Genomic DNA, 12419 nt, shown 5'->3' with positions numbered 1-12419 from the left:
TCTTTCTCCATATGAAGCTGAGAATCTTTTTTTCAAGGTCTGTAAAGAATTGAGTTGGTATTTTGATGGGAATTGCATTGAATCTGTAGATTGCTTTTGGCAGGATGGCCATTTTCACAATGTTAATCCTACCAATCCATGAGCACGGGAGATCTTTCCATCTTCTGAGATCTTCTTCAATTTCTTTCTTCAGAGACTTGAAGTTTTTCTCAAACAGGTCTTTCACTTGCTTGGTTAGTGTCACCCCAAGGTACTTTATGTGGTTAGTGGCTATCGTGAAGGGTGTTGTATCCCTAATTTCTTTCTCGGCCCTTTTGTCTTTGGTACACAGGAGGGCTTCTGATTTTTTTTGAGTTGATTTTGTATCCTGCCACTTTGCTGAAGGTGTTTATCAACTAGAGCAGTTCTCTGGTTGAATTCTTGGGGTCGCTCATATATACTATCATATCATCTGCGAATAGTGACACTTTGACCTCTTCCTTTCCAATTTGTATTCCCTTGATCTCCTTTAGTTGTCTTATTGCTCTGGCTAGGACTTCAAGTACGATGTTGAAGAGGTAGAATTCCCATCAAATTTACAACACAATTCTTTACAAATCTTGAAAGAAAAATTCTCAACTTCATATGGAATAACAAGAAACTGAGAATTTCTAAAACAATCCTCTACAATAAAAGATCTTCTGGAGGTATCTCCATCCCTGATCTTAAGCGGTACTATAGAGCAAACAGTTATAAAAACTGCATGGTACTGGCATAGAAACAGAATGGTGGATCAATGAAACCAAAAGGAAGACCCAGAAATAAACCCGTACACTTATGGACAGCTGATCTTTGACAAAGATGTCAAAACCATACAATGGAAAAAAAAAGACAGCATCTTCAACAAATGGTGCTGGTCTAACTGGATATCTACATGTAAAAAAATGCAAATAGATCCATACTTATCACCCTGCACAAAGCTAAAGTCCAAGTGGATCAAAGACCTCAACATAAAGACAGACACATTAAATAGGTTAGAAGAAAAAGTGGGGGAAACCCTAGGACTCATAGGTACAGGAGACAACTTCCTGAATAGAATACCAACAGCACAGGCTCTAAGAGCAACAATCAATAAATGGGACCTCATGAAACCGAAAAGCTTCTGTAAAACAAAGAACACTATCATCAACACAAAATGACTGCCTACATATTAGGAAAGAATCTTCACCAACCCTTTATCTGACAAAGGGCTAATATCCAGCATATATAAAGAACTAAAGATGCTGAAAAGCAGCAAACCAAGTAATCCAATCAAAAAATGGGGAACAGAGCTAAACAGAGAACTCTCTGTATAGGAATATTGAATGGCAGAGAAGCACTTAAAGAAATACTCAACGTCATTAGCCATTAGGGAAATGCAAATCAAAACAACTATGAGATTTTACCTGACACCCATCAGAATGGCCAAAATCAAAAACTCAAGTGACAACACATGCTGGAGAGGTTGTGGAGAAAGGAGAGAACCCTCCTCCACTGCTGGGGGGATTGTAAACTTGTACAACCACTCTGGAAATCAATCTGGCACTTTATTAGACAACTAGGAATAGCGCTTCCTCAAGATCCAGCCATACCACTTCTAGGCATATATCCAAAAGAGGCTCAAGTACACAATAAGGACATTTACTCAACCATGTTTGTAGTAGCTTTATTTGTAGTAGCCAGAAGCTGGAAACAGCCCAGATGCCCCTCAACTGAAGAATGGATGCAGAAATTGTGGTACATCTACACAATGGAGTACTACTATGCAATAAAAAATAAGGAAATCATGAAATTTGCAGGTAAATGGTGGGACCTGGAAAGGATCATCCTGAGTGAGTTGTCCCAGAAGCAGAAAAACACACACAGTATATACTCACCCATATAGACATATAACATAAGATAAACCTACTAAAATCTGTACATCTAAAGAAACTAATCAAGAGAAAGGACCCTTACTAAAATATTCAATCCCTATCCCAAAAGGCAAAGAGAATGGACATCAGGAGAAGAAAACAGGAAACAACCTAGAAACCTGCCACAGAGGGCCTCTGAAAGGCTCTGTCCTGCAGACTATCAAAGCAGATGCTGAGCCTGATGGCCAACTGTCAGGCAGAGTGAATGGAATCTTATGTAAGAAGTGGGAAATAGTAAGATCTGGAGAGGACAGGAATCCCACAAGGAGAGCAGCAGAACCAGAAAATTTGAACACAGGGGTCTTCCCAGAGACTCATACTCCAACCAAGTACCAGGCATGGAAATAACCTAGAACCACTCCACAGATGTAGCCCATGGTAGTTTAGTGTCCAAGAGGGTTAGATAGTAATGGGAATAGAGACTGCCTCTTACATAATCTGATTGGCCTGCTCTTTAATCACCTCCCTCTGAGTGGGGGAACAGCCTTACCAGGCCACAGAAGATGACAGTGCAGCCACTCCTGATGTGATTTGATAGACTAATATCAGAAGGAAGGAGAGGAGGACCTCCCTTATCAGTGGACTTGGGGAGGGGCATGAGTGAAGAAGGGGGAGGTGAGGGTGGGTTTGGGAGTGGAGAAGGGAGGGGTTTATGGGGGGATACAAAGTGAATAGAGTGTAATTAATAAAATTAAATTAAATTAAAAAAACTAATTCTCCCCCTTCCACCAGCAATCAATTACCAACAGCTCTTAGCTAGGGGCTGTGACTTTATGCCCACCTTCCTCTCTCCACACTGGAATGTCTGCCTTTTTCTTCGATTTTTTTTATATATAACAAAATATAATGTATGATATAACAATATCATTGCATTTGGAAGAAACAAACCAACAGAAGGAAAAGGGCCCAAGAAAAGGTGCAAGAGTCAGAAACCCAGTCATTCACAAATTCAGGAATCCCATAAAAACACTAAACTGGAAGCCATAATATCTACACAACGGACAATGTGCAGACTCATGAAGGCTCTTTGCATGCTGTGATTTAATATCAATAATATTGACTATATTGATTTAGGGGGCCTTATATCTGGGTCCCTCATCCTCTCTGGCTCTTACATTCTATCTGCCTCTTCCACAGGTTTCCCTGATCCCTGAGGAGAAGGATTTGATGGAAACATACCATTTAGGGTTGAGTGTTCAAAGGTCTCTTGCTCCTCACTCTCTATTATGTTTGTCTGTGGGTCTCTGTATGTGTTCCTATCTACTGCAGAGGAAGCTTCCCTGATGATAGAAGAGGAAATCATTGATCTGTTCGTGTGGTAGAATGTCATCAGGAGTCATTTTATCACTATAGAATGTTTGTTTTGTTTTGTTTTGTTTTGTTTTTTTGACAAACAGTATTTGGTTTTTCCCTAAGCTCCGAGGCTATGTAGGCTGGTTCTTGGTCTCCCAAGCAGTACCAGGTATGGATTTTATTTTATGGAGTGGGCCTTAAATCAATTCAGATATTGATGGGTTATTCCCACAAGCTTTGTGCCACCATTACCCTAGCCATACTACTATGAATGTACCCATCTGTCTATTTCTTACAGAATGAGGCTGAATCTCAGTGTACTTTTTATTTTTATTTGAGGGTGTCATATATATATAATATATATATTATATATATAATGAGTTTTTATCAAATCCACCCCCAAGTTCTTCTCTTCCAATACTTCTCAGATCCCCACTATCACATATCACTCCCAAATTCTTGTATTCTTTGTTCTTTTTTTTTTAATTTTATTTTTTTCTTATCAGTTACATTTTATTAACTCTGTATCCCAGCCATGTCCCGATCCCTCATTCCCTCCCAGTCCCTCCCTCCCTCCCTCATCTCCACTGTGCCGCTTTCCAAGTCCACTGATGGGGGGGACCTCCTCCCCATTCATCCGATCCTGTTTTATCAGGTATCTTCAGGACTGGCTGCAAAGCTCTCCTCTGTGGCCTAACAGGACTGCTCCTCCCTTGGTGGGTGGGGAGGCCAAAGAGCCAGTCATTGAGTTCCTGTTAGAAATAGTCCTTGTTCCCCTCACTATGGGAAACCAATTGATTACTGAGCTACCACAGGCTACATCTGAGCAGAGGTTCTAGGTTGCATTCATACATGGTCCTTGGTTGCAGGGAATCATAAGAAAGAAGGGGAGTTAGTCTGATGAGGAAAGGATAGGAGCTCCACAAGGACCAAATATATCTGGGCACAGGGTCTTTTCTGAGACTGACATGCAACCAAGGACCATGTATTCTTTGTTCTTAACCATTGAATCCAGTTAGTCCTTCAGGTTATGTGGATGGTTTTCGCCATTGACTGGAGCATGAGCAACCTGCCCAGAGTTCCACCACTACAGAAAGCTGACCAGTCTCTCCCCCAGCAGCCATGATGTACCAGTAGCTTCCCAGCAAGGGATGTAGTTCTGTGAGACCCTACCCCACCTAATGGATTAGTACTCCTTCAAGTGTATGCGAGTTCAAGTTCAAGTCACAGCTGTTGTGAGCTTGTCAGGGGAACACTGTTCTGCAACCCTCCACTACAGCCTTGGTTCTTGAAATTTTTCCAGCTCCATTTCTGTGATTTGCCTGACTCTGGAGGATGATGGGAGGGATACAGATGTCTCATGTAGTATTGATTATGTCACAATATCTTATTCTGTGCATGTTGACCAGCTATGGATCTCTGAAATGGGCACCTTCTGATGCATAAGGAAACTTCCTTGATAAGGGTTAAAAGCTTCACCATCTTCTGTGTATAAACATGAATATTTAGAGAATAGTTTGGTATGATACCCATTTAGCAACATAGTGACTGTAGGTTCTACCCTAAGGCTGATGATCCACTCAGCCATGGATTTAGATCCAGTTAAGAGTGGCAGGTATTAAAAATCTATCTGGCACTTTCTCAGAAAATTAGAAATAGTACTACCTCAAGATCCAGCTATCCCATTTCTGGGCATAGAGCCAAAAGATGCTCTACCATACCAAAAAGACATTTGCTCAACTATGTTTTTTCGCTTATTTATTTATTTTATTCCCTTTACAACCTTGTAACCCCTTCCCTCCTTCCCTCTCAGTCTCAACATCTTTCCCACCCTACACCCTTTTCTACTTTTTCCTAGAAAATGGGAGCTTGCTTTCCCATCCACCGCAGCTCATCAAGTTGAATAAGGACTAAACAAGTCCTCTTCTGCCTGCCAAGGCAGTCCTGCCAAGGAAAAGTGGTCTAAAAGCTGTCAAATGAGTCTGTGTCCTATGGAGTCCCTATTTCCCATACTATAGTACCCACTTGAAGCCTAAACTGCCTGTCTTCTACATCTTTGTAAGGGGCCTAGGTCCAGTTCATGCATGGTCCTTGGTTGATGCATCAGTCTCAGCAAACCCCTCTGGACCCCGGATAGTTGGCACTGCTGTTTTTCTTGTGGAGCTGTCATCATTTCCAGGTCTTTTTCTCCTTCCTCCCACTATTTCCCAAGATTCCCTACTCATCAACCAATGTTTGACTGTGAATGACAACACCTGTTTTAAGGCACTGCTGGATAGAGCCTCACAAAGGACAACTCAGACAAGATACTGTCTGTAAGCTTAGCAGAGTATCAGAGTGTCAGGGGTTGGCACTCTCTGAGAGGGTAGGTCTTTGGTTGTGCCAGGATATGTTAGGCATTCTGTCAATCTCTGCTCTATCTGCTCTACCTTTATTCCTGCACGTTTTGCAAGCAGGGTAAATTTTGGGTCAAAGTTTTGTGTGTGGGTTGGTGTTCCCTGCCCTTTACTGGATTAGTCTAGTTAGAAGATGTTGTCTTCTGCCTCTATGGTCTACTAGGAGTCTGTGTTTGAATTTCCCTCATATCCTTCTAGGAGCCTACCTTGACTTAGGTCTCCAGCTTGTCACAGAGATGTCCCCACCCTTAGTTTCTCTTTTCTCTACATGCCTTCTGTCCTATTGCCCTTGCTCTCCCAGGTCTGATCTCCACCCTCTTAACTCTCTGTGTCCCCTCTCCTACCTTGTTTCCTCTCTTCAGCCATTATCTCTGTCTATTCTATCTTTTTTCAGAGTGAGATTTATACAGCCTTACTTGGGTCTCCTTATTACTTATTGTCTTTGGGTCTATGCCTCGTAGTATGCTTATCTTGTACTACATGGCTAAATTTCACTTATAAGTGAGTATATACCATGTGTGTCCTTCTGGGTCTGGTTTACCTCACTCAGGATGATCTTTTCTAGTTCCATCAATTTGCCTGAAAATTTCATGATTACTTTGTTTTTAATAATTGAGTAGTATTCCGTTGTGTAAATGTGCCACCGTTTCTTTATCCATTCTTCAGGTGAGGGACATCTAAGTCCTTTCTAGATTCTAGCTATTATGAATACAGCTTCTATGAACATAGTGCCTTTTGGGAATATACCCAGGAGGGGTTTAGCTAGGTGTCTTGAGGTAAAGTTATTCCCAGTTTTTTAAGAAAGCAACAGACTGATTTCCAAAGTAGTTGTACAAGTTTACACTCATAAAAGCAATGGAGGAGTGTTTCCCTTTCTCTACACCCTTCATCAGCATGTGCTCTTACTTGAGATTTTGATCTTAGCCATTTTGACTGCTGTGTGATGGAATCTCAGAATCATTTTGACATTTATTTCCCTGATAACTAGTGAAGTTGAGCATTTCTTTAAGTACTTCTCAGTCATTTGAGATTCTTCTTCTGGGAATTCTGGATAGTTATGTGCCCCATTTTTCAACTGTGTTATTTTTATTGGTGCTTGATATCTTGAGTTCATTATATAGTTTAGATGTTAGCCCTTTGTCAGATGTAGGATTGGTGAAGATCTTTTTCTAACCTGTAAATTGTCTTTTTGTTCTATTGACAGTGTCCTATGCCTTACAAAAGCTTTCAGTTCCAGGAAGTCCTATTTATTAATTATAGATCTTAGAGCTTTAGCTAGGTGTTCTATTCAAGAAGCTGTCTCCTATGCCAATGAGTTCAAGGTTCTTACCTACTTTCTCTTCTAATAGATGTAGTGTATCTAGTGTTACATTGAGGTCTTTGGTCCACTTAGACTTGAATTTTGTGTAGGAAGATAATTATGAATCAATTTGCATTTTTATACATGTAAACATCCAGCACCAAAATTTTTTGAAGGTGCTGTCTTTTTTCAAAAAAAAAAAATCAAGTGATGATAAGTATTTGGGTTTATTTCTGGGTCTTTGATTCAATTCCATTGATCAACCAGTCTATTTCTAAGCCACAGATAAAATCTATAACTACAAAACACAGTGAATAACTGGGAGCTGTTATCACAGCTGCTTCTATGGCAAGCACATTGAAGGGGCACACCTCAGCCCAAATGGAGTGCCCCGCAAAAGCATTGTAACTCCACCTATCAATCTATTCCAAGTTTCAAGACACTGGCTTACAAGAAATGAAAAGCGTGGGTAAACTAGTTAGTTCCATGTTGTGAGTTCATTATTACATTTCAGCTTACATAAAGGTTTCCTGTGGGTAGACACATGATTGTATGAATAACACTAATGTGCATAGGGTATGATTTTAATGCACAAATGATAGGGCTGGCACTGCTCACCCACAGACTTCTCAGTACAGTAGAACCAACCTATGAATACTATGTGAACAAGACTTTACACGATAAGGAAGTCATTCCACAGCACAGGGTAAGTCTAATCTCAGTGAGCCGCATCCTGCATCTCAGGCCAATGAACCAGTGTTAAGGAAATGACAAAGTCCTGTAGTAAACATCAAGGACACACTCACAGAGTGTCTGTCTCCGTGCACCAAGTTTGATGGTGCAGAGGGTGGCTCATCTTGTGACAACCATCACAGTGGTGATAAACTTGCAAATGACTGGGACCTGGAAGAACTGAATGTTGACATCTATAAAAAGGAAGAAAAACTTTGAGATGGTTTCACTCCCATACCACCAGGGTATGCCTGAGTGCTGGTGGCAACACATGCAACACCTTAGTACCTAGTATACAACCAACATGAACACAAGTGTTACTTCAATTCCTCGTCTCAAAGAGCACACATATTTTCTTCAGTTTTACTTTAACATGGAAACACTAAGAAAAGAGGAAGTAATAAGAAAAAAATGAATAAAATTGATTTATTTGAATAGAATAATGTTATTCAAACAACAACAAAAAAAAACATTTCTTAAGTTCCTTGCTAGTATTACAAAATTTCTTTCAAATCTTATACACAAAATATGCATCCATTATAGCCCTGACCTCCTGCTCAGATGTAGTCCATAGACAGCTCAGTCTCCATGTGAGTTCCCTAGTAAGAGGAGAAGAATCTCTGACATGAACTTGGATGTCTGCTCCTTGATCAATTCTCCATGTGGGGTGGCCTAGGCAGCCCACAGAGGAAGAAGATCCAGGTAATCCTGATGCAACCTGATAGGCTGAGGTCAGAGAGTAGAGGAGGAGGACTTTCCCTATCAGTGGACTAGGGGAGGGGCATAAGGGATGAAAACAGAGGGAGGAGTTGAGGGAGGGGCCTACAACCGGGGTATAAAATGGATAAATTGTAAATAATAATACTAATTAATACAAAATAAGAAGAGCATTTAAAAAAAATTTCTAAATGGGTAATGTCAACAAACTACAGGAGACAAACGATTCACTTCAAAAAGCCTTTATAAGTGCACCAAAATACATCCAGAAATTCTTGCATGTGAGACAACTTATACTTTGATAGGTTATCCATCCTAAGCTTATCCTATTATCCCTAAACATACATACATATGAGCAACATTAAATGTGTTTAGCATGAAATATATATATATATATATATATATATATATATATATATATATATATATCACACACACACACACATATATATATGGTCATATACGTGTGTGCATATGAGTGTGACTATAATAACTATAGAAGCCACAAATAAGAGAAAGAATGGAATAGGCCAGAGATGAGTTGGAGTAGAGACACAGAGGAATGGAAAGTATTTGAACACAATATTCATGTATGAAATTCTAAAAATATAAACTGAATGTTAAAGGACAGACAAACTTTCCTTATTCTAAAGATCTTAATGTGTCAGTTACTCCAAATAAGCATCATTCCTTAGGAATGTAGGTTAAGAATTATTATAATCTTTGCTTTATAAATACATGTAGTTCTCTGTTTTCAGGAGAGATTGTTCTTCCTGCCTAAGCAGATGAAAAATATGTATATATAGTTTCTATATATTAAATATATACATATATATGCAAAAACGATTTTGAGGTTGACAAAGAATAAGCTTCTACATTGATTGAAGACAGTCCACAGTACATCTATTTAAGAAGTTTTCCTATATCTCATTAGTTGTCTGCATACTCTCTTCATTGAAATCTTCATTTCTTGGTTTCTGAATGTGTAGATCACAGGATTCAGAACAGGAGTAATAACTGCATCAAATATGATCAGATATTTATCCAAGTGTGTAGAAGGAAAGGGCCAGGTATAGAAAAATATCAAAGGACCAAAGAATAAGACCACCACAGTAACATGAGCTGAAAGTGTGGACAGGGTTTTAAGGGAGCCACTTGAAGAGTGTTTTTGCACAGTGATTATGATGATAATATAGGAAATGATAAGTATGAAGAAAGAGCCCAAAGATATAAACCCACTGTTGGCTGTGACCATAAATTCCAGTTGGTAAGTGTCTATGCAGGCAAGTTTGATAAACCGGGGAAGGTCACAGTAGAAGCTGTCCAACACATTGGGTCCACAGAAAGGTAAGTTTATTACAAAAGCCAGTTGAACCAAAGAATGCATAAGGCCAACCACCCAGGCTATCACTGAAAACAAGATGCAAATCCTTGGGCTCATAATGGTCAGGTAATGGAGAGGCTTACTTATGGCCACATATCTGTCAAAAGCCATGGCTATGAGAAGCACCATCTCCACACCACCAATAACATGGATGAAGAAGATTTGAGTGACACAACCTCTAAAGGAGATGACTTTGTGTTTTCTGAATAAGTCATAAATCATCTTTGAAGAAATAACAGAAGAAACACCTAAGTCAATGAAGGAGAGGTTTGCCAACAGAAAGTACATGGGAGAGTGTAGGTTAGAGTCAGATGCCACAGTGAACACAATGAGGCAGTTTCCCATCATGCTTCCTACATAAAAGATGGAGGAAAACACAAAAAGCAATAGCTGAATACTCCAGGAGTTGGTGAGTCCCAGAAACACAAACTCTGATACCACAGAGTGATTCACTTTTTCCATTGCTTTTTTTTTTTTTTTTTTTTTGGTAGTGCGGTAGTGCTACCTGAAGAAGGAAACAAGAGAAACTATAAGTCATAATTTATAATATAAATTCCTGCATATATATACATATACACATATATACATATACAAGTGCTGAGAATAAGTCATCAAAGTATCATAATTTCAAGCAGTGAAATATCTCACACTTTCCAAAAATTACAAGAAAAGGAAGCCTTGAGACAGGAAAAAAAGAAAAATGACTTAATTGTATGTTGATTTCAAAAATGTTAAAAAAATTTAAATATAACAACTTTGGTTGTATTTTTAAAATATCCTTGTAAAGTATTGACATAAATATAAGTTAATATATTCAGGAAGACAAAATATTCTTTGGGATACTTCAAAAATTAAAAATATACACTGTCTTTGTAGCCCAATGAATTAAAACTACAGATGAGCAAGGCCCTATGTTTGATCTTCAGCACCACAAGTGATAAAGAAGTTGTAGAAGTTGTGTGCTGGAAAATAAAAAATAGAGAAAAAGAAAAAAATTAAAAATTAGAAGAGTCGGGGTAAAGAGATGGCCTGATTAGCAAAAGCCTTTGCTCTATGGTCAAGAGGACCTATGCTCAGATCCCTGCATCCAAACAGGAATGTGGCTGTGTGTGTCTGTACACACACTGTTGAGAGAGGTGGAGACAGAAGGATTACTTGAGCTTGTGGAGTTTCAGACTAGATCAAGGCTCAGCATGAGACCCTGTCTCAAAGGAATAAAGTGGAGAATCAGAGAGCAGGACCCAAGACACACACTCATACACACATATACACATGCATGCACGCACGTACATACACACACATCAAGTGTACATAGACCATACTCATATACTACAATCATATAGACACACAAAAATAATAATAAAATAACTTTTAATTTAAATCTAGAAATGCCATGAGATTTATCAATTCTAATTTGAAGAAGGTATATACAGAAGAAATAACATTCACAAATAATGACTAAGATCTGTAAGATTTGTTAAATGATAGATGAGTGGATATCACACACACACACACACACACACACACACACACTTAGCCTATTCTTTGCCCCCTTCAGATAAAAGGAATCCTATTTTTCTCTTAACATAAAGGAGCCTTGAAATTATTGTGCTAAATGGAATTAAAGGAACACAGGACATCAAATACTGAAATATCTCAGTCAGAGTGAACCTTAAAGATACTGCATTAACAGAATTAGAAAGTATGACTGTGGGCCATGAGCAAGATGGGGTAGAAAGGTGAAACTGAAGATATTTGTCGAAAGGGGAAAATACACAATTATAGAGTATGGGGAGATTTTGGAGATTCATAGCATAACAAGGTAACCATATTAAAAACGAGGTAGTACTTCCATAAAAATTAGTATGTGTAGAACTTCAATATTCATATTCCAAGTAAGTATGGGTGGCCATTATGTTAATTAGCTTTACAATAAAAGATCTACTGGAGGTATCTCCATCCCTGATCTCAAGCTGTACCATAAAGCAACAATACTAAAAACTGCACATGGTACTGTCATGGAAACCAACTGGTGGATCAATGGCATCGAATAGAAGACCATGAAATAAATACACACACCTATGGACACCTGATCTTGACAAAGATGCCAAAACCATACAATGGAAAAAAGTTAGCATCTTCAACAAATGGTGATGGTCTAACTGGATGTCTACATGTAGAAAAATTCAAATAAATCCATACTTCTCACCCTGCACAAAACTAAAGTCCAAGTGGATCAAAGACCTCAATATAAAACCAGACACACTAACCCTGTTAGAAGAAAAAGTGGGGAAGAACCTTGAACTCATTGGCACAGGAGATAACTTCCTGAACAGAACACCAACAGCACAGGCTCTAAGAGCAATTATCAATAAATGGCACCTCATGAAACTGAAAAGCTTCTGTTAAGCAAAGGACACTATCATCAGAATAAAATGACAGCCTACAGACTGGGTAAGAATCTTCACCAACCATATATCTGACCCTATATATTTTTATTTTTTAATATCCAGACTATATAAATAACTCAAGAAATTAAACAGCAAAAATCAAGTAATCCAATATTAAAATACTGCTCAGAGCTAAACAGAGTATGCTCAACAGAAAAATATCAAATGGCAGAGAAACACTTAAAGAAATGCTCAACGTCCTTAGTCATCAGGGAA

The 12419-nt window shown here is 38.8% G+C and overlaps 1 protein-coding gene across 1 annotated transcript; it reads right to left on the bottom strand.

The window, feature by feature from the left end:
* Window positions 1–9276: 9276 nt before the first annotated feature.
* LOC129674083 (olfactory receptor 4F3/4F16/4F29-like) lies at window positions 9277–10215 on the bottom strand. The gene has a single exon (XM_055603976.1). It carries the CDS (start codon window positions 10213–10215, stop codon window positions 9277–9279), a length of 939 nt encoding a protein of 312 aa, XP_055459951.1.
* Window positions 10216–12419: the final 2204 nt, after the last annotated feature.

The sequence above is a fragment of the Psammomys obesus genome, unplaced genomic scaffold (assembly GCF_907164565.1).
Source record: "Psammomys obesus unplaced genomic scaffold, mPsaObe1.curated_primary_1811, whole genome shotgun sequence".
Lineage (NCBI taxonomy): Eukaryota > Metazoa > Chordata > Mammalia > Rodentia > Muridae > Psammomys > Psammomys obesus.
This window is presented reverse-complemented; position numbering and strand designations above follow the sequence as displayed.

Excerpts from the sequence above, each read along its gene's own strand:
- LOC129674083 (XM_055603976.1), bottom strand. The coding sequence starts at position 10,215 with ATGGAAAAAGTGAATCACTCTGTGGTATCAGAGTTTGTGTTTCTGGGA.